At 34.6% G+C, this 24,781-nt stretch overlaps 1 protein-coding gene and 1 long non-coding RNA gene across 3 annotated transcripts in view; one reads left to right on the forward strand and one right to left on the reverse strand.

Moving 5' to 3' along the window:
- The window catches only part of LOC125675753 (ultra-long-chain fatty acid omega-hydroxylase-like), a 25,139-nt gene extending 362 nt beyond the window's left edge, over positions 1-24,777 (reverse strand). The window contains exons 1-13 of the mRNA XM_048913555.2: positions 22,605-24,777; positions 11,645-11,817; positions 9,957-10,158; positions 9,038-9,165; positions 8,034-8,158; positions 6,546-6,608; positions 6,236-6,359; positions 5,230-5,362; positions 3,041-3,164; positions 1,125-1,320; positions 735-817; positions 576-641; positions 1-48 (exon numbers count right to left, since the gene is read on the reverse strand). The exon at positions 1-48 is cut by the window's left edge and continues 362 nt beyond it. Coding sequence (XP_048769512.1) covers positions 1-48; positions 576-641; positions 735-817; positions 1,125-1,320; positions 3,041-3,164; positions 5,230-5,362; positions 6,236-6,359; positions 6,546-6,608; positions 8,034-8,158; positions 9,038-9,165; positions 9,957-10,158; positions 11,645-11,794 — 1,442 coding nt within the window. The 5' untranslated portion in view covers positions 11,795-11,817; positions 22,605-24,777. The remainder of the gene's footprint in view (positions 49-575; positions 642-734; positions 818-1,124; positions 1,321-3,040; positions 3,165-5,229; positions 5,363-6,235; positions 6,360-6,545; positions 6,609-8,033; positions 8,159-9,037; positions 9,166-9,956; positions 10,159-11,644; positions 11,818-22,604) is intronic.
- Positions 18,877-21,339, forward strand: LOC125675792 (uncharacterized). 2 transcript variants are annotated; one of them, XR_007370646.2, is made up of 3 exons: positions 18,877-19,054; positions 19,617-19,829; positions 20,440-21,339. It is a non-coding gene; the product is annotated as an uncharacterized LOC125675792 (long non-coding RNA). The 2 variants fall into 2 exon arrangements; XR_008802939.1 differs by having other exon boundaries at positions 18,906-19,054; positions 19,617-19,770.
- Positions 24,778-24,781: the final 4 nt, after the last annotated feature.

Below are 24,781 nucleotides of genomic sequence, written 5' to 3' on the forward strand. Positions count from 1 at the left end.
TGTGGGAAGTGTTCATACACGTGATCCTTAACGATGCTGACCTTAAATCTACAAGAGAAAACGTACATCATTAGGATCCAGGGATAACTAAAATAATATAGTGATTGACACTAGACTGTAGCTATAGAGAAACAACCCAATATCTGCATTCACCGTCTCATCCCCATATACATCTGCACACACTGGTCGCGGTAACCTGGTGAATTAATTAAACACTCCTTCACAATTTTATTTATCTTATTCAATACCTAAAATTTTAACATAGGAGTGACTGTTCTTTTGCTAAGTGTCCGCTTCAGAAGCGAAAGTCACGTGTCTTTTGGATATGACCTTAAAAACGGAGGTCATGTGCCATCGTATCCGTTGGCATGATAAAGAACCCTCACTGCTACAGTCTCGACTATCGCTAGCGCCATGCATAGGTAAAAATTTGTGGCACTTCATCTGCATGTGATGACGAATCTATATGAGTGAAAAATTCTCACATGGAAGGTAAAGAATTATACTTAAAACATCAAAAGAGAAAAGCAAGCAAAGAAAAGAGACATTATGATATATATAAACACGGAATGTACCTTTGAACAAGTGATCCAATCATGACTTTTTCTTCACTAATTGCAAAGTTCTGTCCAATGCAGTTTCTGTTCGTGGTAGAAGAACAGTTTCAATAAAAAATATGATTAAAATGCCATTATTGTAAATGGTATGAATGAAATCTGACTATCCAGTTTTACCTTGACCCGGCAGAGAAAGGAATATAACTATACGGGTCTCTGTCCTGTTTTGTATCATCTTCAAATCGACGTGGCCTGAATTCCTGTTTGAACATAATTTGAAAATTACACTTCGAATACTTGGAGCAATCACATATACATATAGCTATGTTGTAGAAGCAATGATCTGACCACCAGCCAAAACCGAAGATGTATTTCACAAATTGTGCCAAAAATCACTACACTGTACATGATACAATTTCTTCAGTGTTTGTTTCAGCAGCCATTTCGGTATGGAACAAGGATTCCTTAAATACATGCTTTGGAAGACCTTTGCTTTGACCATTAATAAACTACATAACAAGGGCGTCATAATACGTAAATACTAATTCATGTATGATATTTAAGAACCCGATTATCAGGCCAGATATCCGGATGATGATTGATGGCGTGGATGAGGATATCTATCTTGGTGTTGGCGGGAATTGTAACGCCATCTAGCGTCAAGGGTTTCGAGGTGATTCTGCTAATGAACGGTACGGGCGAGTGCATTCTCATTACTTCCTTCAGGAACATCGACATATACTTCAGTGATGGAAGGTCTTCCCTATGAAAGACAAACGGTGGAAAACTAACAATCACATCAAGTTCATATATGTGATAAAAAAAATTCCTTTTGGCGAAATTTTTTTCTTTGCAAATGAGCAATAATGCTAACAATAGGTAACATCCATGGTCAGCATATACCGTATAAATATATTTAAAGACAGGCATTTATAAATATTTACATTTTCAATGTTTTTGCCTTTGATATCAATACATATTGTATTGATAGCCATTTCCTCATGAATTGTACGTTGCATTTATATATAACTAATGTGCGTATGAATACAGATAAATTTAGTACGTCTGTTTTAACGGCTTGGAAATCCGGCTGACATAAAAGAAGAATGTAAATATAAAAGATAAACTTCAGTTTAGAAAATACGCAATGTTATGAACTGCAACGGTTCACACCGGCATATATAGATATATATATATATATATATATATAACGTACATCAGCGCACAATTTACCAGTAGAACGAGGTCGTTATTCAGGAATCCCTAGACATTTAAGATTTTGCACAAAGTGTTCTTCTTGTAAAATTGGTGATGAAATTCATCTAATTTTTGAATGTTTAACTTATAACTCACTCAGGCAGAACATGTATGAAATTATAAAACAACAATGTGAACATTTTTCCAGTCTTGACAACATGAATAGATTAATATGGTTACTCATTTGTGAAAATACTGATGTATTTGTAGCCCTTTGCGATTTGATTAAAGAAGCAATATAAAATGAAACGTGAAAGTTCAAACCAATATGTTTATACATAATTATGCACTCCTTATAAACATGACATGTTGACTTAGTACCAATGCACCGTCCCGTGGTGCATTGTATCTTTTGCATTACATTCAATCATATGTACTTGTACTATGTGCCTATTACTATTATTATGTGTCATTGCATATATTGTTATTATTTTCTTCCTGTGTGCATTTCTGACTGTTTTGCATTAGGATACACGGTGGTACTTACATATATTACATCAAGTAATGTCTCGTGTTATGTACATTGTCTAAGCTCATACTACTAGTATTACTGTATATTATGTGTGAACCATATGAAACCATATTGCACATATGCACTCATTATAAACATGACATGTTGATCTAGTACCAATGCACCGTCCCGTGGTATCTTTTGCATTACAGTGGAGTTAACCATATGTACTTTACTACCTTTACTATTATTACATGTAGAGTTGTTATGTACATGTATATATATACATCTATATATATTTTTTCCCCCTATGTGTATTTCTGACTGTTTTGCATTAGGATACACGGTGGTACTTACATATAATACAAATAAGTATTATCCTGTTCAAATGTCTCATGTATGAACATTGCTCATACTAATAGTGCATATTTTACTCTTGTTTTGTTTTTCTTTTTATCGTCATTGTACATTGAAATGTTAACAATCATGTATGCTGTATGCCCGAGGGGGCCCTAATTTGGAAATAAATCATATTCTATTCTATTCTATATATATATATATATATATATATATACACACACTTTTTATGAAGGGTGTTAGAGCTTCATGAAGTCTGCCGGCGTAAAACATCGCAGTTCATATCCTCACGAATTTTCAAATATGAAATTTATCTCTTAGATATTCCCATACAAACCCCAGTATACAGAGTTCAATATATAATAGTACATGTACAATTTTTCATAAACCTGTCACTTTTACTAGTAGTCGTGATTACCACTGTAATTTTTCTCTCCCATTGAGAACCTCCATCACCTCTTCATAAACAGCTTCCTGTTCCTCTGGATATTTAGCAAGGCAGTAAATCGCCCAACTAATGGAGGAGGACGTTGTATCGTGTCCTGAAATATAAAAGACGGTACATCCATCGAGTCCAGTTTCACCTGCGACTCAGAAAAAACATGTCAAATGTTGCAATTTTTGATCGTTTCCATTTGTATTGTATAATTTGTTATTTATATTATAAAAATGTATTTGTATTGTATATTGTCCATTTATATATATATTGTATATATATTTTTAATTGTATTATACATTTTCCGTTTGTATTGTATGTTTTCCAATATGTACTGTGTAATTTTCAGTTGAATTGTAGAATTTATATTGTAGCCGAGGAATTGTTTATTTTGGGTTGTTACATGGGACCTCATGTATTGGGTTTAAATCATAGTTCGATTATCAAGCCATAAGTTATATTTTTTCTGAACTACTATTTCCGACGGGCAATTGTATCGCTTGGATTTAAAGAGCCGTTTATCTCGTGGTTGAGCATCTGAAACATCTCTGATGATCTCGCTTGTTTTCGACACGATGCAGACTAAAAATTGATCAATGAAATCATCATAAGATATCAAACTTCACAATACCAATGAAAAATTATACGAAATATAAATGGACAATACGAATAGAAAGTATATACAATACAAATGAAAAATCATGCAATGGAAAAATTAGATAGAATGCGCTATCGTTATAAGTGACAATGCCCTAAGGACCCGGTTTAACGATAGAATGCGTCCCATATATCCGCAATGTAACAAATTAAAAATGATATATTTTAGTGACAAATAAAAGAGATAAAATAAGTATGTTGCGGTATCAATAATTTTTTTTTACATGTACCTGTTATCAACGTCAAAAAATTGCAATTTTCCTTAAACAGCATTATCAAAATTTTACAAAAAACTGTTTAAAACGATATAGTAATATTCATAACATTTTCATGAAACTGTTTCTTTAAAAAATATACAAAATGTTTGTGAAAAATAAAGGAAATCTATCGTATAATGGATTTGATAAATAATTTAATGGAAACAGAGTTATTGCCTTTGGATTCCATATTTTGAAACTTATAGTTGATTATTCACAAGAATTTTTACAATAACTATTGAAAAAGACTCCAACAAAATTTATGTTCCTTTCATGCATAAATCTTATCAAATCATTGACCTTGTGAAATCTTATGACGTCACATTGCATCGTCAAATTAAATTAACATGAAGGTTTAATTTTCTTCTTTTGATGAAAATTGCTTTCATTAGGCTTGAATGAAGAAAATTAACCAGATTGCAGTGTCAAGCACATATCTTTTCCCCCGACTGTAGAGCAGGGGATCATGGGACAAGGCTAGTAAAATAGCAGTAAACTTGAATCGAGAAATCCCGTGGGAATCCGGGTTAGAATAGGTCCTCAGTACCCCTTGCATGTCGTAAGAGGCGACTAAATGGGGCGGTCCTTCGGATAAGACTGCAAAAACCGAGGCCCCGTGTCACAGCAGGTGTGGCACGATAAAGATCCCTCCCTGCTCAAAAACCAAAAGTGCCGAGCATAGGCCTAAATTTTGCAGTCCTTCACCGGGAATGGTGACGTCTCCATACGAGTGAAATCTTCTCAAGAGGGACGTTAAACAATATTCAATCAATCAACAATGAATCGAGAAAGTGATATTTCAAAATGTTCAGTTTACAATATTATATTACGTTGGTTTTTTTTTTTTTTTTTACAGTGTTATGGACCTACGAATTGTCAATGAGGTTAGTTGTATTAAATTTTAGCTTTAGATTTACGCGTTTATTCATTGGTGATTTTAAAATCGTTTTGAAGTGATTCTGCCATTTTCTGCTACATTACGGGTATATACATGGGAAGCATTCTAACTGTGGTGAGGGCCTGTCCCAAGATATAGATTATTTTAATCACTGGAAAATATACATTTATAAAATACGACTAGAAATACATACAATACAAATGCAAATTTACACAATACAAATGGAAAAGTTTAATATTATAACGTCTGACATGCCAGATGTATGACAGATTTGTGAGAAGACCGCGAAAAAGATGGCGTTCTGACGATGAAATCAGGAAGATATCACTGGCATTTCCTGTACTCTTTTGAAAATATACCTTCAAAGAGAAAAGTGTCCACCTCCGCTCGAATATCGAGGTCTGATAAACCGTCTCCATTTTCATCTTTTGCAGTGATCAGTATGTCGAGAAAATCACGTCTTCTTTTTTGTAACTGACTTGGATCATTTGCCTGTGCATATAAATGGAAAAAAAATATGCCTTTCATGAATTTATCACGAATTCTGCCACGGTAATTTGCAAAGATCAAAGGAATGCCGCGGTCATTATTCAGCGATATACCTTCATACGTATTAACTGATTATGAGAAAATTGACACACATCTCGCTTGCACTTGAGTTTTGCAAAGGCAACAATAAAGTCGATGACTGATAATTCAATTTTATAATCATAAAAGTCAATCAATATATGTTGTAAAACAAATTCATAAATGACGGGAAACATTTGTCATTCAGTATAAAGTATATAGTAAATTCGACCCCCATGCGATGCAATTGCCTGTGGTATAAACCAATTGTCTGCATTCCGAGAGCGATACACATGTAAACATGACGATGCACAGATAAGGTTTTCTTGAACTGTATTGAAATCAATTAATATAATCTGTTAACATCAAACTAAATACTTGAAACTTATTTTTCAAAATAGATTTAAAATTACCCTAACCTCTCACCTCTTTCGTCAGCAAAACGCAATGTAGGCCGTTTCGGAAACTGTCATTATGTCATAGAGACCTAATTCGTAGCTATATAGGAAAACGATCGGCTGTATATTTCTGAGCCGTAGTAGAATGGAAATAAAGTTTTTGTTTTCGTATATGTTACAGGTTAACCTCCTTGGTCTCGAAATATTGTTTGAAATGTAAAAGACTCGACCAACGCCTCAGCTTTTATATTTCAAAACAACATTTGTCGACCTTGGAGGTTATCCTGCAACATACACAAAAACGCGATCATCATTTTATAACATCCTACAATATCACTAATCTTACAATATACAGGCGATACAGACAAACTATATATAGTGGGATATTTAATTTTCTCACCAACGCCTGTCGTCGCGATTTTATAATCGCATCCGCGAACTCGTGTACAAAATCTGTTAATCTAACAAATTCTTTTCCTTCTGAAGACAGCGAGTATAACCAGTCCAAATAGAGCCATGGCTTCCTGAAATAATACAGGAAATGGAATCCATTAAAGCTCATCTTACTCACTGTACACGTGTGTGGCGATTCGTCTCTTTGAAAACCCTCCTTCCTTACATTTATTTCTTCTAAAATATCCAACGACTTCAAAATTCTTCGTCTACAATAATTCTTAGTGCGATAGTCAATAGATTTTGCTCCTACTTACAATGCCCGGTTGATCGTGAGTTTCGTCAGCTTCCTCACCGCGTCTGCGTATGGATGATTCTCCCTAAACATCAAATTCTAATAAACATCTCATTATATCAATCAAATTGTTTAAAATCAAGCTAATTAATATCATGTCATCACTGGTAAATTTACAGTGTAACGAAAAATTCATTAACACACCATTGCGTGGAATAACATATTACCTACCTAGGTGCAGATCTGTAGCTCCCTGGGTCCGAATATGTTACCAGAGAGCTACAGGTCTGCCGCTATCATATTACCGCGACTTATACGAATATACATGAATATAACCGCGACTTGGGGGGTGGGGGGTGGGGGGAGAGGAGGGTATGTGATACTGATACTGCAACTTCTTTTTTTTTTTTGGGGGGGGGGGGTATACATTACCGAAAATGATGAGGGTATACATTACTAAACAACGGATTTCAAACATTTCGGTTGAGCATCACTGAAGAGACATTATTTGTCGAAATGCGCATCTGGTACATCAAAATTGGTACCATATAAGTTTTACATTATGACCCCTGGGTCGAGGCCTCTGCTGGTGGACTGTTAGTCCCCGAGGGTCTCTACAGCCCAGTAGCTAAGTACTTCGTTACTATAGCTTGAAAATACGGATGTATATTTAATTGCTGTTATAAAATTTAGAAATTCATTTCAAAATTAAGGATTATCTCCCTCATGCATAGCTCTTATCCTTGGACGAATTTGGCTCCACTTTTTTGGCACGCTGTTTTTGGCTACATATTTAGCTCTAAAACTTCATAGTTATTTCGGATTTCAAACATTTCGGTTGAGCATCACTGAAGAGACATTATTTGTCGAAATGCGCATCTGGTGCATCAAAATTGGTACCATATATAAGTTTTACAACATGAGTAAGGGGCATGTGCCATCGCCTAACCACGAACCAGAACAGTTTGAAGTAAGGGACATCTCCAGACTGATCTTTATCCATAGGATGTTTTAAGAAGTACTAATATAATTTTTTTTTTATCAAAATTCAATAGGTGAATGCTTATCAAGGGAGTCGCGGTAACTTTACTTTAGGGATCGAGATATAATGCTTGATTCTAGTCGCAATTTTTATTTGGGTGTTGTTTAACGTGCAATTGGAGAATTTATTACGCGGGTAAAGACGTCATCAGTTTCAGATGAAGTGCCACAAATTTTGACCTATGCACGGCGCTTACGGCCGTAGTAGTGAGGGTTGTTTATCATGCCCACGCCTACCGTGACACGTGTAATGTCATGTTTTAGGCATTGAAGTGATGCAATACATGATTTTAGTCACACCAATGAAACAGTGGCAGTAACGTCACTTTAGGAGTCAAAGTACTACATGATTTTAGTCGCGGTCATGACAATTTGAATAGACCGCGGTAATGTGTTATACCCTATACTAAACATGTTCCGTGCATTGTCCCGCATAGAGAAGACGCACATTATACACTGAAGAGCTCACCCCTTTTCTTGGACGTGATCTTGGTACGACAGAGAACATCGTAACATGGTGTCGAGTGTGGCCAGAGTTACCAGATTGTAAATTTCTACAGTCTCTCCAGCATCGCAAAACTTCTGTAGCTTCCTCTGTAATTAAAAAAAAAGATATAAGGTTTTGCAATGGAAGAAGTTCGAAATTACAGTTGTTCAAGTAATATACGTGGAAATGATTTAAAAAAAAAAGAAACGAAAGGAGAATAGGCGAGTTTTTCTTGACGATGTCTAATTCATAAGCTTTAAAGGAGAAACAAATATTCATCCAAATTCTATTTATACAGAGATAAAATCAGAGTCTAGGCCTATGTTTACGATGATATTGTTATATTTACATTCATTAGTGAAATCCATTCCTTGTCATTTGTAACAATGAAGACACATCTTGCTTCAATGTACAATGTAGTTAGTTCCGTTCCGGTTTGTCCGCGTGCGAATACATTGTATACATATTCAACAAACTCCGCCACCTACTTCGCGGCATTGAAAGTGGTGGAAATTATGTTTTCTGGTTGTTTTTTTTTTTTCAACCCTTTATTTGAATAAGTATGATAAATAACATTTATCTAATTTATGCGATGGCTAATTTTATGCGTTTAGAGTTTGTCCTTCTTGACATTTCCCTTTACCATCGTTCAAATATGGAAATCATTACCAAATATGGAGACAGATCAATGTCAGATGATTTCCATTTGTTACGTTTATCAAATAACCTATCTCTAATATAACAGTAATAACTATATCTTACGTACTTGAAATAATTCACATTTAAAAAGAAACATATAAAAAAAATTATAAATAATAAAATGTCTTTCTTGGTTTTGTTAAACGGGAGATAAATGTCTCGAACATTGCAGAAAAGAATCGCCTAAGATGGTTACGCATTATGTTAAACGTGAAGCGTCGCAGTTCATACCATCATGTGTTTTCAAAAAAAAGAAAAAAAGAAGAAAGAAAGTTGGAATTAATTACCAGAAATATATCGGCCACGTCATTGTATATGTCCACATATGGTCGGAGGATGTCGAAATGGAATGCTGGCGTGAGAAGACGTCTGTTTCGCTCCCATTTCTTCCCCTCTGACAGTAGCAGCCCATCACCTACATATATTTAAGATATTTAACTGTAAAATCATTAAATTAAATGAGGATTGAATTTTCGTTGTTTTTATAGCCACGAATGCAAACCCTACACGAGTAAGAGAAACTGTACTATGTTATAGAATAACAACGAGTCATCCACTATATCATGTCCCTCCCCCTAGTACAGTTATTTTTCCCAAGTTACCACAAAAAATGCTCCAATAGAAACGAATGTTTTAACTGTAATTCGTAGTACGATATTAAAAGTTCGAAGTGCAGATTTATATTTTGTCTGAACTTCATTATATTCGTTGTAAAACAAACTTTCTGAATAGTTTTTTGGAGTTTGTAGATCTCTTATTGAATTTATCCTTAGTGTTTCCATAATACGCAATAACACGAGGCCCATCGGCCGTAGCGCTCACTCGTGTACCATACAACAACTCACAAATTATAGAAATGTTGCTTACCTTGTTATTAGAACGTCGAGTGAGTCTAGGAACATTGTTTCCACTAATCTATTCCGTGATAAATGTAGGTTTGCATGGTGTTTTTTTTTTACTATGCTTGGTTGTATTTAACTGACATTTAGTGGGTATACATGTATATGAGTAAGTACAGAGTGATTGATACCCTACTATAAAAGCAAAAATATATACTTTCATAGAGAAGGGTGGAAGTCCAGCTTTTGATATATGGATAATAAGGGGAGAAATATCAGATATTTATTTAAAACATTAATTGTGTTGGAAAAATACTGTGTCTGTAAACACAATGAGTAGATAGAAAAGTATGATACAGGACATCACCTAACCATGGTTCTACCAATCTGTAGCCAACAATGCTATTTTTGGGTTTAGCGTACGTCTCCTTGATGATGATCTTAGCAGTGTCGGGGTGACACGAGGTTATAAAGGGTATGATGAACATGGCCCAACTAGCAACAAGTTTCGTATGAGTTTTTTCCATAAGGTCGAAGACAAGTGAACAATATTCTGCCATGTTCTGAAACTGAAATATTAAAACATTTACATATCAATATACAGTGTATATGTTTGTACATATAAAGAACAGAGAAATTCATTTTCCATGGATACCCACTTCCGCCACTTCCTGGAGTTAAACTCACGACCTGCAAAACCAATTCTCCTACCAGCGTGCGACCAGCGAGCTGGACGACTCCACCATATATCCTGTACGGCAAGTCAGAAAACTTGCTTTCGATGTTGTCGCACGCTACACCGTCATTGAGAATGGAAATGCAATAGAGTCATTTGACGTAAATTCAAAAGGAACATACAAGGTACACATTGCATTTGAAATATTTTCATAAAGTTTAGCTCTTTAACAACCATAACTGTCTTAAGGGAAGAAATATTAAATATAAAGCACCAAGAAATTCACTCTGCATGGATACCTACTTACGCGCCTACCTGTGGTTGATATAAATGAATTGAATTGAATTGAATATAAATATACATACATATATATATATATATATATATATATATATATATATATAAAAGCACTAAAGTTCCAACAACACCCGATTCCTCAAAGTGTCGGATCCACAACATGGATACAAGGTCAAATACAAAAAATTATACAAAGCACTAAAATGACCAACGACACGAACAACGAGATTGTCAAATTTTCGGGACGACCCGTCCCTTCTTCAGGACAAACGAAAAGAATTACATAATGTGGTCAATATCAACAGAGCATAATAACAAAAACTACATATAAATACATCTAGCACTACAACTACACTAATCTACAAACGTATTTACAACGCAGACTACATGTTTTTGGTCTTTAGGCTTGCCAATCAATGTTAAAAGTGGAGCGAATTAGGACATGCCTTATTCGTCCAAAGAGCTGATCCAAAATCTTTTTGGGTTAATTCGTTCCACTTGAGATTAATTAAGTTTATTGTTTTTGTTATTATGCTCTGTTGATATATATATATATGTATATATATATATATATATATATATATATATATATATATATATATCCATCTCCAGAAAATGTACAAGATCGGTGACAACAGTTTAAAAGTACTTTGTCCCACCGACTGTATTCATGACAATTTAACTTATTGCCTTAAATTCATAAAGAAGAAATGCCAGGCTGTCCAATAGTCAGTGTCACTGGAGATCCCACGGAAAAACCTGAATTCATTGAGATTGGCATGCAGAGCATTTACCATCATCAGTTCATGCTTGGAGTACACGACTGATTACCAAACTAATACCCTTTCATCAGGCCCGCCTACCCTCCTAGTGACCATAGATGTCACTGCACTTCACACTATCATTCCACATGATGACGGTATGCCGAGCGCTTGTCAGTCACTGTCGCGCCTATTTTTACGTCTTTGATTTGACGCGGCCTTTAAGTACAAATCGGCTCGAACTCAGGACCTCCCAATCTAACCAATGAGCGACCGTGACCGAACATGATGAAGAAATGACGAAAAGCTTTCATAGCCTACCAGGTGAAGGTGTCCCCAAATCGGATGACTTGGACCCAGCTGTGTCATGTTGTCGGTCACTTGTTTCCATCTCCGGTAACGTGTGTAGAATTTCACCAAGTATGTCAAACCAAACACGGCCAGCAAGGATATCAAAATTTCGGTGAACATGGCGTAAGCAAATTTCCTAGGCACTGTAATGATATAGAAGTTTACAGCACTTTTTACTTTCGTTTGAAATTTCTGAAAACTCATAAAATCGTCATGTGAAGAAAAATAAAAATGTTTTGCCATTCCTATAATTTGATGTTATTTTTATCAGTGTAGTCGTTGAACAAAAATACATGTAATACAATTAATCAACTAGTTCTAATTGTAACGGGGACCGTTACATATGTTCCCCAAACCTCCCCCAATTAAAAAGTGATGTCCTTTTAAATCTATAGCAAAAAATCATTTTATTTTAGTCTTTAATTACATGTAGTACATTCAATATGGTCATTTCAGTACCAAGAAATGAAAGAAAGCGTTGCACGTGCATGCACGCGCACGCGTGTACGATTCCGAATTTTTGTTGATGTCGTTCAACAAGCATTTGTATCATATACCCACAGTATGAATTTCATAACGTTTCCACCAAATATAAGAAAGTTATAGTGATTTTAAAATCGTCCAATCAGAATTCAGCACACGTGCATACACGTGCTGAGCAGTAATTCTAACCACAGTAATTTGTAAGGAGTACCAAGACACATCTAAACCATTAATATCAATAGAATTTGATGAAAAACAAAAACCTTATCGTCCTTTAAAAATTGAACATTTAAAAAACGTTGCACGCGCATGCGCGTGTACGTTGGCATTTTTTTATTACACCAATATATAGATACACATATTGTCTACTTATGCTGTGAATATCATCTCATTCGCTTCATAAATAAGATAGTTACAAACGTTTTAGTATTATCCAATCAAAATGAAGCGCACGTGCATGCGCGTGCAAATTGGTAATTTTGACCATGCAAATCAGTTAAGGGTCTCAATATCTACCTATGATATGAATTTCAAGCCATTTCAATGAACAACAAAAAAGTTAGACTGATTCCAAAGTTAGTGTACAAATTTTGGAATGCGCGTGCACGCGCATGCGTGCGCGTGCTGACAAAATAACTATTATTTTTCATATGTACAAATCATATACTATCATCCTAATTAGGTTTTATATCGCTTCCTTCAATATTCTGATTTTCCTTTTTTGTACCAAAATTGCAATGCACGTGCGCGCGCGTGCATGCACGTGCAGACAAAATGACTATGACTATGCACATCTACAAACGCTATACTATCATCCTGGAAAGTTTCATATCAATCCCTTTTGTAGTTTCTGAGAACACTACCGGACAAAAAAGTACCGGAGAAAAAGAATAATAATAATAATAATAATAATAATAATAATAAGAAACAGAGTAAAAACAATATGTTCCCAAACTTTGTTTGGGGAACATAATAATGGAAGAGTTCAATAAATGTATTACATGCAGCTATATGTATGATTATCGGTATGTTTAAAAGTTATATGAAAATATCAGTTGCTTTTGGAATTCAATTTCAGACACGCACAACAGAGTTATCACTCAATGATTTGGAACAGGTGACGGGACCATTTATTCAGTGCATATACCAATGATGTGTGCAGCAGTATGTGCGTGCGAAGGAATTTGATTTTTACTTCAAATACGTTTCGGAATTTTTTTTACGTTATCAGTGTGAACTCGATCTCATATTTTTTGTGACCTTTGCATAAAATTTTGACATATCTATTACTTAATTTTTTTTAACACGGATGCAATGATCACACTCGTTGTGCAGGAAACAATTTCTGTCGTGACATTGACATGCTATCATCTTAGAGCAAGACCGAAGGGGCTAAGCCGGTTTAGGCCCGAACTCTGTGATACCATAAATATATTTATGGTATCGGAGTTCGGGCCCAAACGGGCTTAGCCCGTGAGCAAGACTTGTATGCATGTAGCTCTCTTTCTGTGTGTATGTATGTTGTCGTTGTTGGTATTTGTTGTTTTTACTTTGTTTTGTCTTTTAGTTTACCTGAGCCTCAACTCAGCTTTTCTGATTACCTGCCGTCCGGCGTCCGTCTGCAAATTTTTGTTTAGAAATACTAAATTCATTAATTAAGTCACCATGCGTGTTGAGACTAAAATCAACTCGTACCCTGACCGACTCGTACCCAGGTCAACTCGTACCAAATAAGTCAACTCGTACCAAATAAGTCAACTCGTACCAAATAAGTCAACTCGTACCAAATAAGTCAACTCGTACCCAAAAGGTGAAAGTCAACTCGTACCCAAGAATCTGGTTACGAGTTGACTCCTCCTCTTCAATAGTCTAGGTCACCTACACGTTTGTCAATGCAGTGTTCTACGAGACAAAATTTGAGTGGGAAATCAAACGGCTTGCGTAACCTAGGCTACCTCTTCAATTGATGACAACTCGTACCTAAGCGATATGTCACTTATATGCGCATAGATATATTGCATTATGGACAGATTCTTGGGTACGAGATGACTTTTGCCTTTTGGGTACGAGTTGACCTATGTGGTACGAATTGACCTGGGTACGAGTCGGTCAGGGTACGAGTTGACTAGAAATCGAAACGATGACAGGCACTTGAACACGAATGGCAACTTGTGGTCCCGATCATTTAATTGCAAGTGTCTGTAAGTGCTGTGAAATATCTAATCATGCATAGACAGGAGCATCATATTGTATATGAAGGTCAAACGAAGTTCAACCATTGCTTATAACATGGCTGAACCTCTCTTGTTTGTACATGTATGTAATTTCACGCCTCATTCAGGAACTAGTAAGACATCTCCCGTTTGGTTACGTAAAAAAGACAAGCACATATATAGGATATCTCGTGACTTTCTTGAATGAATTCATTGAAAATTACAACACAGAGAACATCAATCTGACTATAGTATAGACCTATATTATATATATAATAATATAGGTTGTACTTTAGTTAGATTGGGAGAACATACAAATACAAAAATTATGCGCAAACAGAACGGAGAAGACGGTGCTTATATTTTTATGTATTAAAAGTATCAAATATCACAACAGCTGATTAACCAGGATGTTTTGTTTTGTTTTTCGCTGAACACGTGAATTTTTTCACGTTACTTCTTTACAGCTCTTGTGAAATTCAGAAGGACTATGAGCGCCACGACTTAATCAATATTTTTAATATTTCTATGCAATACATTATGAAGATAATGTAGAATTTAGGGCAGCGGGCGAACTACAATGTATCAGTGTAATTATACTACTGAGTCTAAACAAAAAGGTGCAAACATACAAACGACACGCAATGTTACAACGGGTACAGGCAACGAAATACAGAGGACCATAGAAACATGCACCTGTCCTGTCGAGAGTTTGCGCGTCGCATACAAATGCCCTGTTTTAATTCAAATTCTGTACGCAAGAACGTTGATGCCGTTTGTTTGATAGAAATTCTGTGTGTGCGCGCGCATTGTCCTGCTGAAAAAATAATCCTTTGTCCTAGCCTACCAATGCTGTTGCATAAATGGCACTAACATATGGAGCGCCAAATTAACATAAACTCAAATAATTGAAGATATCTTCAATTATTTGAAGATATCATCAATTCATTTGATGCGCGCAACAATTTAATTAAAGATCTCTTCAAATAATTAATGATATCTTCAATTCTGAATTATTGCGCGCATTAAATGAATTGATGATAGCATTAATTCTTCTGCTGAATTGATGCGCGCTTTAATTGAATTCATGATCTCTTCAAATGAATTAATGATATCAACAATTGAATTGATGCGCACTACAATTCAATTGACGAGAACAATAATTGATATAATGCGCGCATTAAATCTATTGATGAGAGCAATAATTGAATTGATGGGCGCATTGATTTATTTGATGAGAGCAATAATGGATTTAATGCGCGCATTAATTCAATTATTGCTCTCTTCAATTGAATTCATGATAACTTTAATTCATTTGAAGAGAGCAATAATTCTTTTAGAGAGAGCAACTATATAATTAAAGATATCTTCAATTCAACATATCCACAATTGAATTAATGATATCTTTAATTGAATTGTTGCTCTCTTTAAAAGAATTGAAGCGCGCATTAATCCCTTATACAAAAGCATTGTAAATAATTAAAGATATCTTCAATTGAATTAAAGAGATCATCAAATTATTTATACCGAGCTCTAAATCATTTATTGCGAGCAATATTTCTACGAAATTGATGCTCTCATCCATTGAATTGAAGAGAGCAATAATTGAATAAATTCGCGCATTAAATCAATTATTGCTCTCATCAATTCAATTGATGCGCGCATTAATTCAATTGATGAGAGCAATAATTGAATTGAAGCGCGCATTAATTCATTTGATGAGAGCAATAATTGATTTAATGCGCGCATTAATTCAATTAAAGAGAGCAATAATTGAATTGATGATATCTTCAAATAATTGAAGATATCTTCAATTATTTGAGTTTATGTTAATTTGGCGCTCCATACTAACACAGGCCGAAGAATTTCATCTACATACCGTCTGACAGTTAAGGTTCCAATTGTGAGCAAAAATTTGTGTTCATCGTACCCCGTACCATGGCGCTACCTCCGCCGAATCTGTCACGTTCAAGGACACGCCTAGATAATGTTCACGTACAAGACGGTAAACGCGAGATCAGTCATCAGCATTACTAAGTTAAATCTGAATGAATGAATAGATCCGTGTCCAATTTTGGCGTTGATTCGGTCTCTGTCTGACCCACTGCATTCTGTACCGTAAGGCTTTCTACAGCGGATAATATAACGCTTCAATATTCTAGGATGAATACCGTGACGTCCAATCGTTTGCCTCGCCGTAGTCGCAGCTGCCATAACCCTAGTCCGTGAGTGACATTGCTTGATGACGTGGTGATTTTACAAACGGTCGACCATTTATTGATCCTTTCTGACGTTACCTTTGCGAACAACAGGCTTATTGTACAGTGATAAACATTTAACATCTTGCTATCCCCTGCTGACTAACGCCTGCTTGTAGCAAACCGACGGCTTCATTGTTTAAACGCGGCATAGTCTATGTACAGATAACACAAAAGAAAGCACGCCAAACTATGGTACAGTTTCTTTTTAGTCTCCTACCGACAAAGTCGAAGGGGACTTTAGGTTTGCGCTTCGTCGGTCTGTCTGCCCCCAGAAGCTATCGACAGTTTAACAACGTAAAAGGTGGGTTTTTTTTTTTTTTACCAAGGCAGCTGCCTCGGTTGCCTCAATGGAAGCTACGCCACTGACATGATAATATGAAACGAAGTTGGGGGGGGGGGGGGGTATCGGTTCAAGGAAGAAATTAATTATCCACTGTACACATACATGAAAATACGTGACAAATTATAATGCTCCAATCTTTGTCCTCTTAATAGGTAGCTATAAATTCACAATTTGAAACAATGCAATATATCATTATTTTCACGATAATTAGATTTGAAAGTTAGGGATGTTGGTAAATTAGCGCAACACACATATATAGTGTACAGGTGTTTGTGTGCATCGTCGCAAACCACAGCTGAAACGTACTCCTCTCCCCAGAGTTATCGTTTCCGCTATGCTTCACTAAATACCTCTGTCAACGTCTACAAAGTATATCAAAATGTACTAAACCTAACTTATCTTATCAAACTGTAATGTATGGAGCGCCAAATTAACATAAACTCAAATAATTGAAAAAATCTTCAATTATTTGAAGATATCATCAATTCAATTATTGCTCTCTTTAATTGAATTAATGCGCGCATTAAATCAATTATTGCTCTCATGAAATGAAATAATGCGCGCTTCAATTCAATTATTGCTCTCATCAATTGAATTAATGCGCGCATCAATTGAATTAATGAGAGCAATAATTGATTTAATGCGCGCATTTATTCAATTATTGCTCTCTTTAATTCAATGGATGAGAGCATTAATTTAATTAATGAGAGCAATAATAGATTTGATGCGCGCATTAATTCAATTATTGCTCTCTTCAATTCATTTGACGAGAGCATCAATTTAGTAGAAATATTGCTGGCAATAATTGATTTAGAGCTTGGTATAAATAATTTGATGATCTCTTTAATTTAATTGAACTTATCTTTAAATCAATTCCAATGCTTTTGTATAAGGAATTAATGCGCGCATCAATTCTTTTAAAGAGAACAACAATTCAATTAAAGATATCATTAATTCAATTGTGGATATGTTGAATTGACGATATCTTTAATTATATAGTTGCTCTCTCTAAAAGAATTATTGCTCTCTTCAAATGAATTAAAGATATCATTAATTCAAATGAAGAGAGCAATAATTGAATTAATGCGCACATCAAATCCATTATTGCTCTCATCAAATGAACTAATGCGCGCATCAATTCAATTATTGCTCTCATCAATTGATTTAATGCGCGCATTATATCAATTATTGCTCTCTTCAATTGAGTTGTAGCGCGCATCAATTCAATTGTTGATATCATTAATTCATTTGAAGATATCATTAATTCAATTAAAGCACGCATCAATTCAGCTGAAGAATTAATGCTATCGTCAATTCAATTAATGCGCGCAATAATTCAGAATTGAAGATATCATTAATTATTTGAAGAGATCTTTAATCAAATTGTTGCGCGCATCAAATGAATTGATGATATCTTCAAAGAATTGAAGATATCTTCAATGATTTGAGTTTATGTTAATTTGGCGATCCAAAGTAATGATAATATCTATAAAGCAAATCAAACACTTGTCCAAGTTTTTTAAAAGCAGAAGATGGTAAATATGAGACACCTGAGCGAATTAAAAGATTTATATAAATATTCATTCATTCAATAATTACTAGAATAATCATGTAATTCGTTCAATTTAATTAAAATTAGACCCTTTGATCCGCTCATCTACTATCGCTAGCGATAGAAGATGAGCGGATCAAAGGGTCTAATTTTAATTAGATTGGGAATTCGTTGTTTTTGTGAACATGTTTACCTTAAGATATAAAGCTAAAAACTAAAACTAGTAAAATTATTATTTATGATGCAATAGGTAAAAGCAAATTTTGCCAAGAATTTTGACATTTAGACGTTGACAAAGGTGTTGAAGCATAGCCATTCTCTCACCAGAGGGCGCGTTACGCAAGCTTCACATTCATGTAGTGCGAGGAGCGCACGGAACTCTGGGTAGAGAATGGAAGCATAGCGTAATCACTCAAAGTCAATAAAAGCGTGCAATCGATGTCGCCGGCACTTTATTAGAAAATAAGCTAAATCAAATCTTATATTTGTGTGCTATACATTCATGGACGCATAGCCTCCCTAGGCATGGTATACTTTTTATTTCCCCTTTACTTATAAACTTGGTAGGAAGCGTAGATACCCTAATTTTGTAACATACGTGACTGTCGCCGACTCAATTTTTAAAATTGAACAAGCAAATATAAAAATCTGAGAGCGTGTTTTTTAATTTTCTTTGCGTTAATATCATTTGTATTTCCTAAATTTTCATTCAATAAAAGTTTAACACCTTTTGCGTATGATTTTAAGCAGTGGTGTATATATTACACCATGTCGCCAGATTATATTATGTGATCATAGGGTCAATTAAACACCCAATGTATGGACAAATATTTCGTATTATCTTTATGTTTTTGATCTATTTTGGCGCTAAAATATTCAAAAACTGCGGGAAAATATTCATCAAGCGATATTTGGATGTGGCATTGAGAAGAAGTCATCATTATTCTCAAAATTTTGCATTCTGATTTTAGAAATGTAACATACGATACAATAAACTTTTAATGAAAACGTATTTGCAGAGCAAATGTTACCCCTTTTATGAAAATCTCGTAGTGTACAGAGAATGAAATTATAAACATTTCTTTTGCAGAAGTCATTGGTTGGTCTGAAATTTGACAAACGTGTCAAGATGTAACATTCGTTACCGAGAAATTAATTAAAGGGAATGGTAGAACAATTTCCCACGTGTTTTTGCTCTCTGTCTGCATGATATGGTATACGGCATGAACGTCTACTATGAACATGTGAGTTTGAAAGTCAATACGTGTTAAACTTTGAGAATTAGGATTAATTTTCTCTTATGGTAAGTACTGTTACAACAACTGCAATGTTTGATATACAATATTGATTAAGCAGATGGAATGTTTTGGTCTGAATTTGTTCTTCTGATATCAAAGAATGTATATTGTATTCCAAATATCTCGAAATTCCTCTGGTGTAAGAATTACATTGAGTAGAATGCTGGTAACATACGTTACTCAAAGTAACGTATGCTACTTAATGAAATGCTTGATTAGACATCAAATATTGAACTAAATATTGACAAAATATCATCATTAATGATATGTTTGTTGAATATCAATTATGTTATGAAGAAACAAATGTGTTATTGTTCCCGTATTCACTAGCATATACAGATATCCTCTGCAAGAAATACAGGCCATGTTTTTCTCTGCTACTGTCCTATTTATGATGCATGTAACTATGCAACTCTACATTTATCAATTTGCTAAAATTCAGCATCTTTTCATAATATATCTTAGAAATGAAGGGACTAATCTCTAATGATTGTTCTATGCAATTTTATAGAGAAATCATTCAAAAATATTTTATCTGAGTGTAACGTATGTTACCAGAAATTCCGTTACGTAATATTATTCTACTTGTTTTTAATTTTTTATTTATTTTTTCAGAAATGGCGCTTGTGAGAGCAGAAGTACAGAATAACTACCATGAAAAAAAATGTATTAAAACATAAGAACAACCATGAAAAAATGTTTTAGAAATAATATTATATGCTCCCCTTGTGGCAATACTGAAAAGGTAGAATGTCTGTATAGACAGTGAAAATAAAGGTTTAACTATCGGTCAAAGGCTACCATAATGATACATGTAAGTTTTGTCTCTCAAAATACGTATAAGCAACTGGTCATTTTAGTAATTTTGTATGACCTTTGACCTTGTGACTTGGAATCCAATGGGGGTCATCTATTCATAAGGGGCACCAGTGTTTCAAGTTTGATGTCTATCAAGGAAAGACTTCTCAACGGACAATAGCGTATGTCCAGAGTAGTTTTACCGTTGTCCTTTTGACCTCAAAATTAATAGGGGACATCTATGTCTTAAGGTTCACGTTAAATATTCATTCATAACACCACGTGGTGGATTATACTGACAGTTTCTATGGAAAGGTATTCCAAAATAAGCAACAAAAACATAAGATTCGGTATACATTTAATCAAAATGTTGGGAAATTAAACATTTTCTTTATATTATTATTGTAAACAGATTGGTAGAAATGGGTAAATATGATTCTTTCCATTTTTTGAATAGAAATGATGTGTTTATAGTAATGAAAGGAAAAATAAGAAACATACGTTACTTTCATTGTTTATTATAACAAAGAGCAATCCAGGTTTCAAAATATGTGTCTGTTATTTCTATAAGAATCATGAGCATTTATATAGCGAAACATCAATCTTTTACTTTTGTTTTAATCGCATATTTATTGCAAATTTACAAATTCAGAAGAAAAGACATATTTGGTAAATTTTTTTGCTTGTCTACGTTATATTTCTATTAAAATTGGTATTTCCATTGAATTAAGTGATGTCGTTATGATTTTGCAACATCAATCGTAAAGAATAACTGATGATGACATCGTTTTGGCATAATATTTTCATGGATGTACTGTTGTGTAAGTGTTGAAACATACGTTACATAATTATAGGGCAACTTCATTTACATACAAAAAAGCTATCGTTCTATATCTATTGCTAGTCTTTTGTTTTCATGTTTCATACATATTGAACTGTTCGATAATGTTTGTTAATCAATTTTATTTTGTGCCATTTCAAAGATATTGAAAGTGATATCTAGTGGTTTATTTTGCGCTCTTAAAATCTTATTGCTGACTTTTACAGCAGATAATTTCTTGTTATGTTGATTAAATATTTTCTTTGAAAACCTGTATTTTTTGTCTTTCGCAAATTAGAAAAATATATGCTCAGTCAATTCCAATACAAGTTATGGAATAATACATGGAAAATTAATGTTTATCTTACATATTATCATGTCAAGGACTCGGTAACGAAAGTTACATGTGAGAAAAATCTCGAAAAATATACCATACTTTGACCTACTGTAAAAAAAAAATCTGTCATACTTAACTTGAAACAATTTGAGGTGAGTGTTCAACAGATATTTACCATTAATAAACGCATGTTACCATATATATTTTGAATGGTCGATAAACTATGATTTTGAAACCCTCAATTCCACGCTTTTATTGACTTTGGGTAAATACACCCTCTGGCGAGAGATTGTCCTCTCCCTTTCACTGGCAGTGAGACGATGGTGTGCACGTGCGTTGCTCATTTTTTTTCAATCAAGAAAAAAAATTGAAAAAAAATTAGTCGCACAACTAAATGACCAGATCAACATTTATGCATAGATTATTTTCAATTTGAACAGCTACTTTTCATAATGATACTGTTCCAATATTTCTTATATTCCAGGGGTTTGAAACAGCCGGGTTATACAGCTTTCTTGACTTTACGGGGATAAATGTTGTAGTTGATATTTAACAATTTGTAGCGTGTGTAGATACATTTAACAAAATAGGTGCATATTCAATTGTATTATACTCATGTATTTCCTTATATCAGTTGTGCGCAAATGAGCAGAAAATTCGTTTGACACAATCGGCGTGCCATACAGAATTATTTACTCCAGACTTTGATAGTTCAACTTATTTTTTAAAAAACCCACGACTCACTTGAACAGAACAATCATACCGTTTTGCTGCCTTGATTTATATACCCATGGTACAGTAACATATAAAAATACATGTACTTACCTGGACCACATAATACCGTATATTGTTTACAACAGTAAAAAGGGTGATTGATTATGAAATTTTACCGTTTCGATTATGGAACACCGTTACTGTCATGCATTACATCGCACATTTTTGTATACAAGAAAATATTTAGTCCTCATGAACACACACACAAATGTAGAAGTAAACTGCCTTGAATCCAATTATGTAGAACTTTGTCTAATTAATGGAAATTATGTATCAATGACCAAAGATATGTACAATGTGGAAAAACAAAATCTAGCTAGCCCTCCAAATATTTAATTAAGGATCTGTTTGATTAAAGGATACATTATTTGAATTAAGCAGATTGACATATTTTTCTGTTCATGGAATGAAGACAAAACATTTCCATGCACAATACGATAGTTGTGTACTGGTCAGCCGGGTTCGATCGCCGGTAGCCAGATAGCTCTATTGTTTGAGCATCTGATTAGAGATTCAACTTGCGTCCGGGTTCATTCATGTGGAACATTCAAGTCACAGCAACATACCTAATGTGATCAAGTGAAATACTTAATGCTTACATCCTTCCAAATATTGGATGAAGGTAGCTCATACATCAACATAATCTATATACAAAATATGAAAATATTAAATACATCTGGAACTATTTTATATAAGGCACCTAAAATAGTTCTGAATATATCCTAATAGTTTATGTTTTCTTAAAAGTAGGTCAAACTCCGAGTTCAAGGTCAAAGATCATGATATGAAATGAAAGGTCTTGCCATAAGAAATATATGTAAAAGATATGAAAGATCTACCTTAAACTGTTAAATAGTTCAGGACATATTATTAAAAGTAGGTTCAAGGTCAAAGATCATGATATAAAATGATAGGTCTTGCCATAAGAAATATATGTAAAAGATATGAAAGATTTACCTCAAACTGTTAAATAGTTCAGGACATATTGTATAGGTCAGACTTTTATCTTAAGTAGGTCAAACTTTCAGGTCAAGGTCACACAACATTGCATCATATGAAAGGTCTTTCCATAAAAAATGTACATGTATTAGTCAAGAGATGTTTTTAAAGATTTCCCCCATCTATCACCCCATGGGAATCCAGGTTAGAATAGGTCCTCGGTACCCCTTGCTTGTTGTAAGAGGCGACTAAATGGGGTGGCCCTTCAGATGAGACCGCAAAATATGAGGTCCCATGTCACACGATAAAGGTCCCTCAAAGGCTGTAAGCGCCAAACATAGGCCTAAATTTTGCAGCCCTTCACCGGCAATGGCGACGTCTCCATACGAGTGAAAAATCTGCACTAGGCCCTGTCAGGAAGCTAGCTGGCATGTACATCTCAACTTTTCTGGCCCATTGGTTCTTGGGATGATTTTCCGTATGTACATGTACACTTGAATGTAAAACTTTGATCCCCTATTGTGGCCCCATCCTACCCCCAGGGACTATGATTTGAACAAAGTTGAATCTGCATTATGTCAGGAAGCTTTTATGTAAATTCCAACATTTCTAGCCCAGCAATTCTTGATAAGATTTTTAAATCACCCCACCCTTTTTTTGCATTTTCGTCATAATCTTTCATTTGAAGGGGGCTTGAGTAGCCCTTCTGAATCCCCTTCACCCATGAATGATGTGTACCAAGTTTGATTGAATTAGCCCAGTGGTTCTGGAGAAGATGAAAATGTGAGAAGTTTACAGACAGACAACATGTAATCAGAATAGCTCACTTGATCTTTCAGCTCAGGTGAGCTAAAAAGGTATTATCTAAATGTTTTACACACATTATATCTTACTCTATATACCAAGTTTGACCCCTCCCTGGAGTCAGAACCTCTATCCTGGGGGCCATGAAATTTACAATTTTGGTAGAGGTCTTCCTGATCTACATCACTATGCATTTAGTTTTTCTCACAAGTGTGCTTATAATGAAGATTTTTGAAAATTTGTGAAGTTTTGCCTTGCCCAAAAGGTGCAAGAGTTCTGAAATATACAATTTTTGTCTCCCTTGTCCCAAAAGTGCTTCATACCAAATTTGAAAAGATGGTTATTACCTGAAGAAGTTAAAAATGTTCTGTTGTGAACACATTTTGTCACTGACCATTTTGGCCCCACCCTGATACCATAACTCCTACCCCTGGGATCATGAAATTTACAATTTTGGTAAAGGGCTATCTGCTCCTTCTATATGT

Source organism: Ostrea edulis, chromosome 1, assembly GCF_947568905.1.
Source record: "Ostrea edulis chromosome 1, xbOstEdul1.1, whole genome shotgun sequence".
NCBI lineage: Eukaryota > Metazoa > Mollusca > Bivalvia > Ostreida > Ostreidae > Ostrea > Ostrea edulis.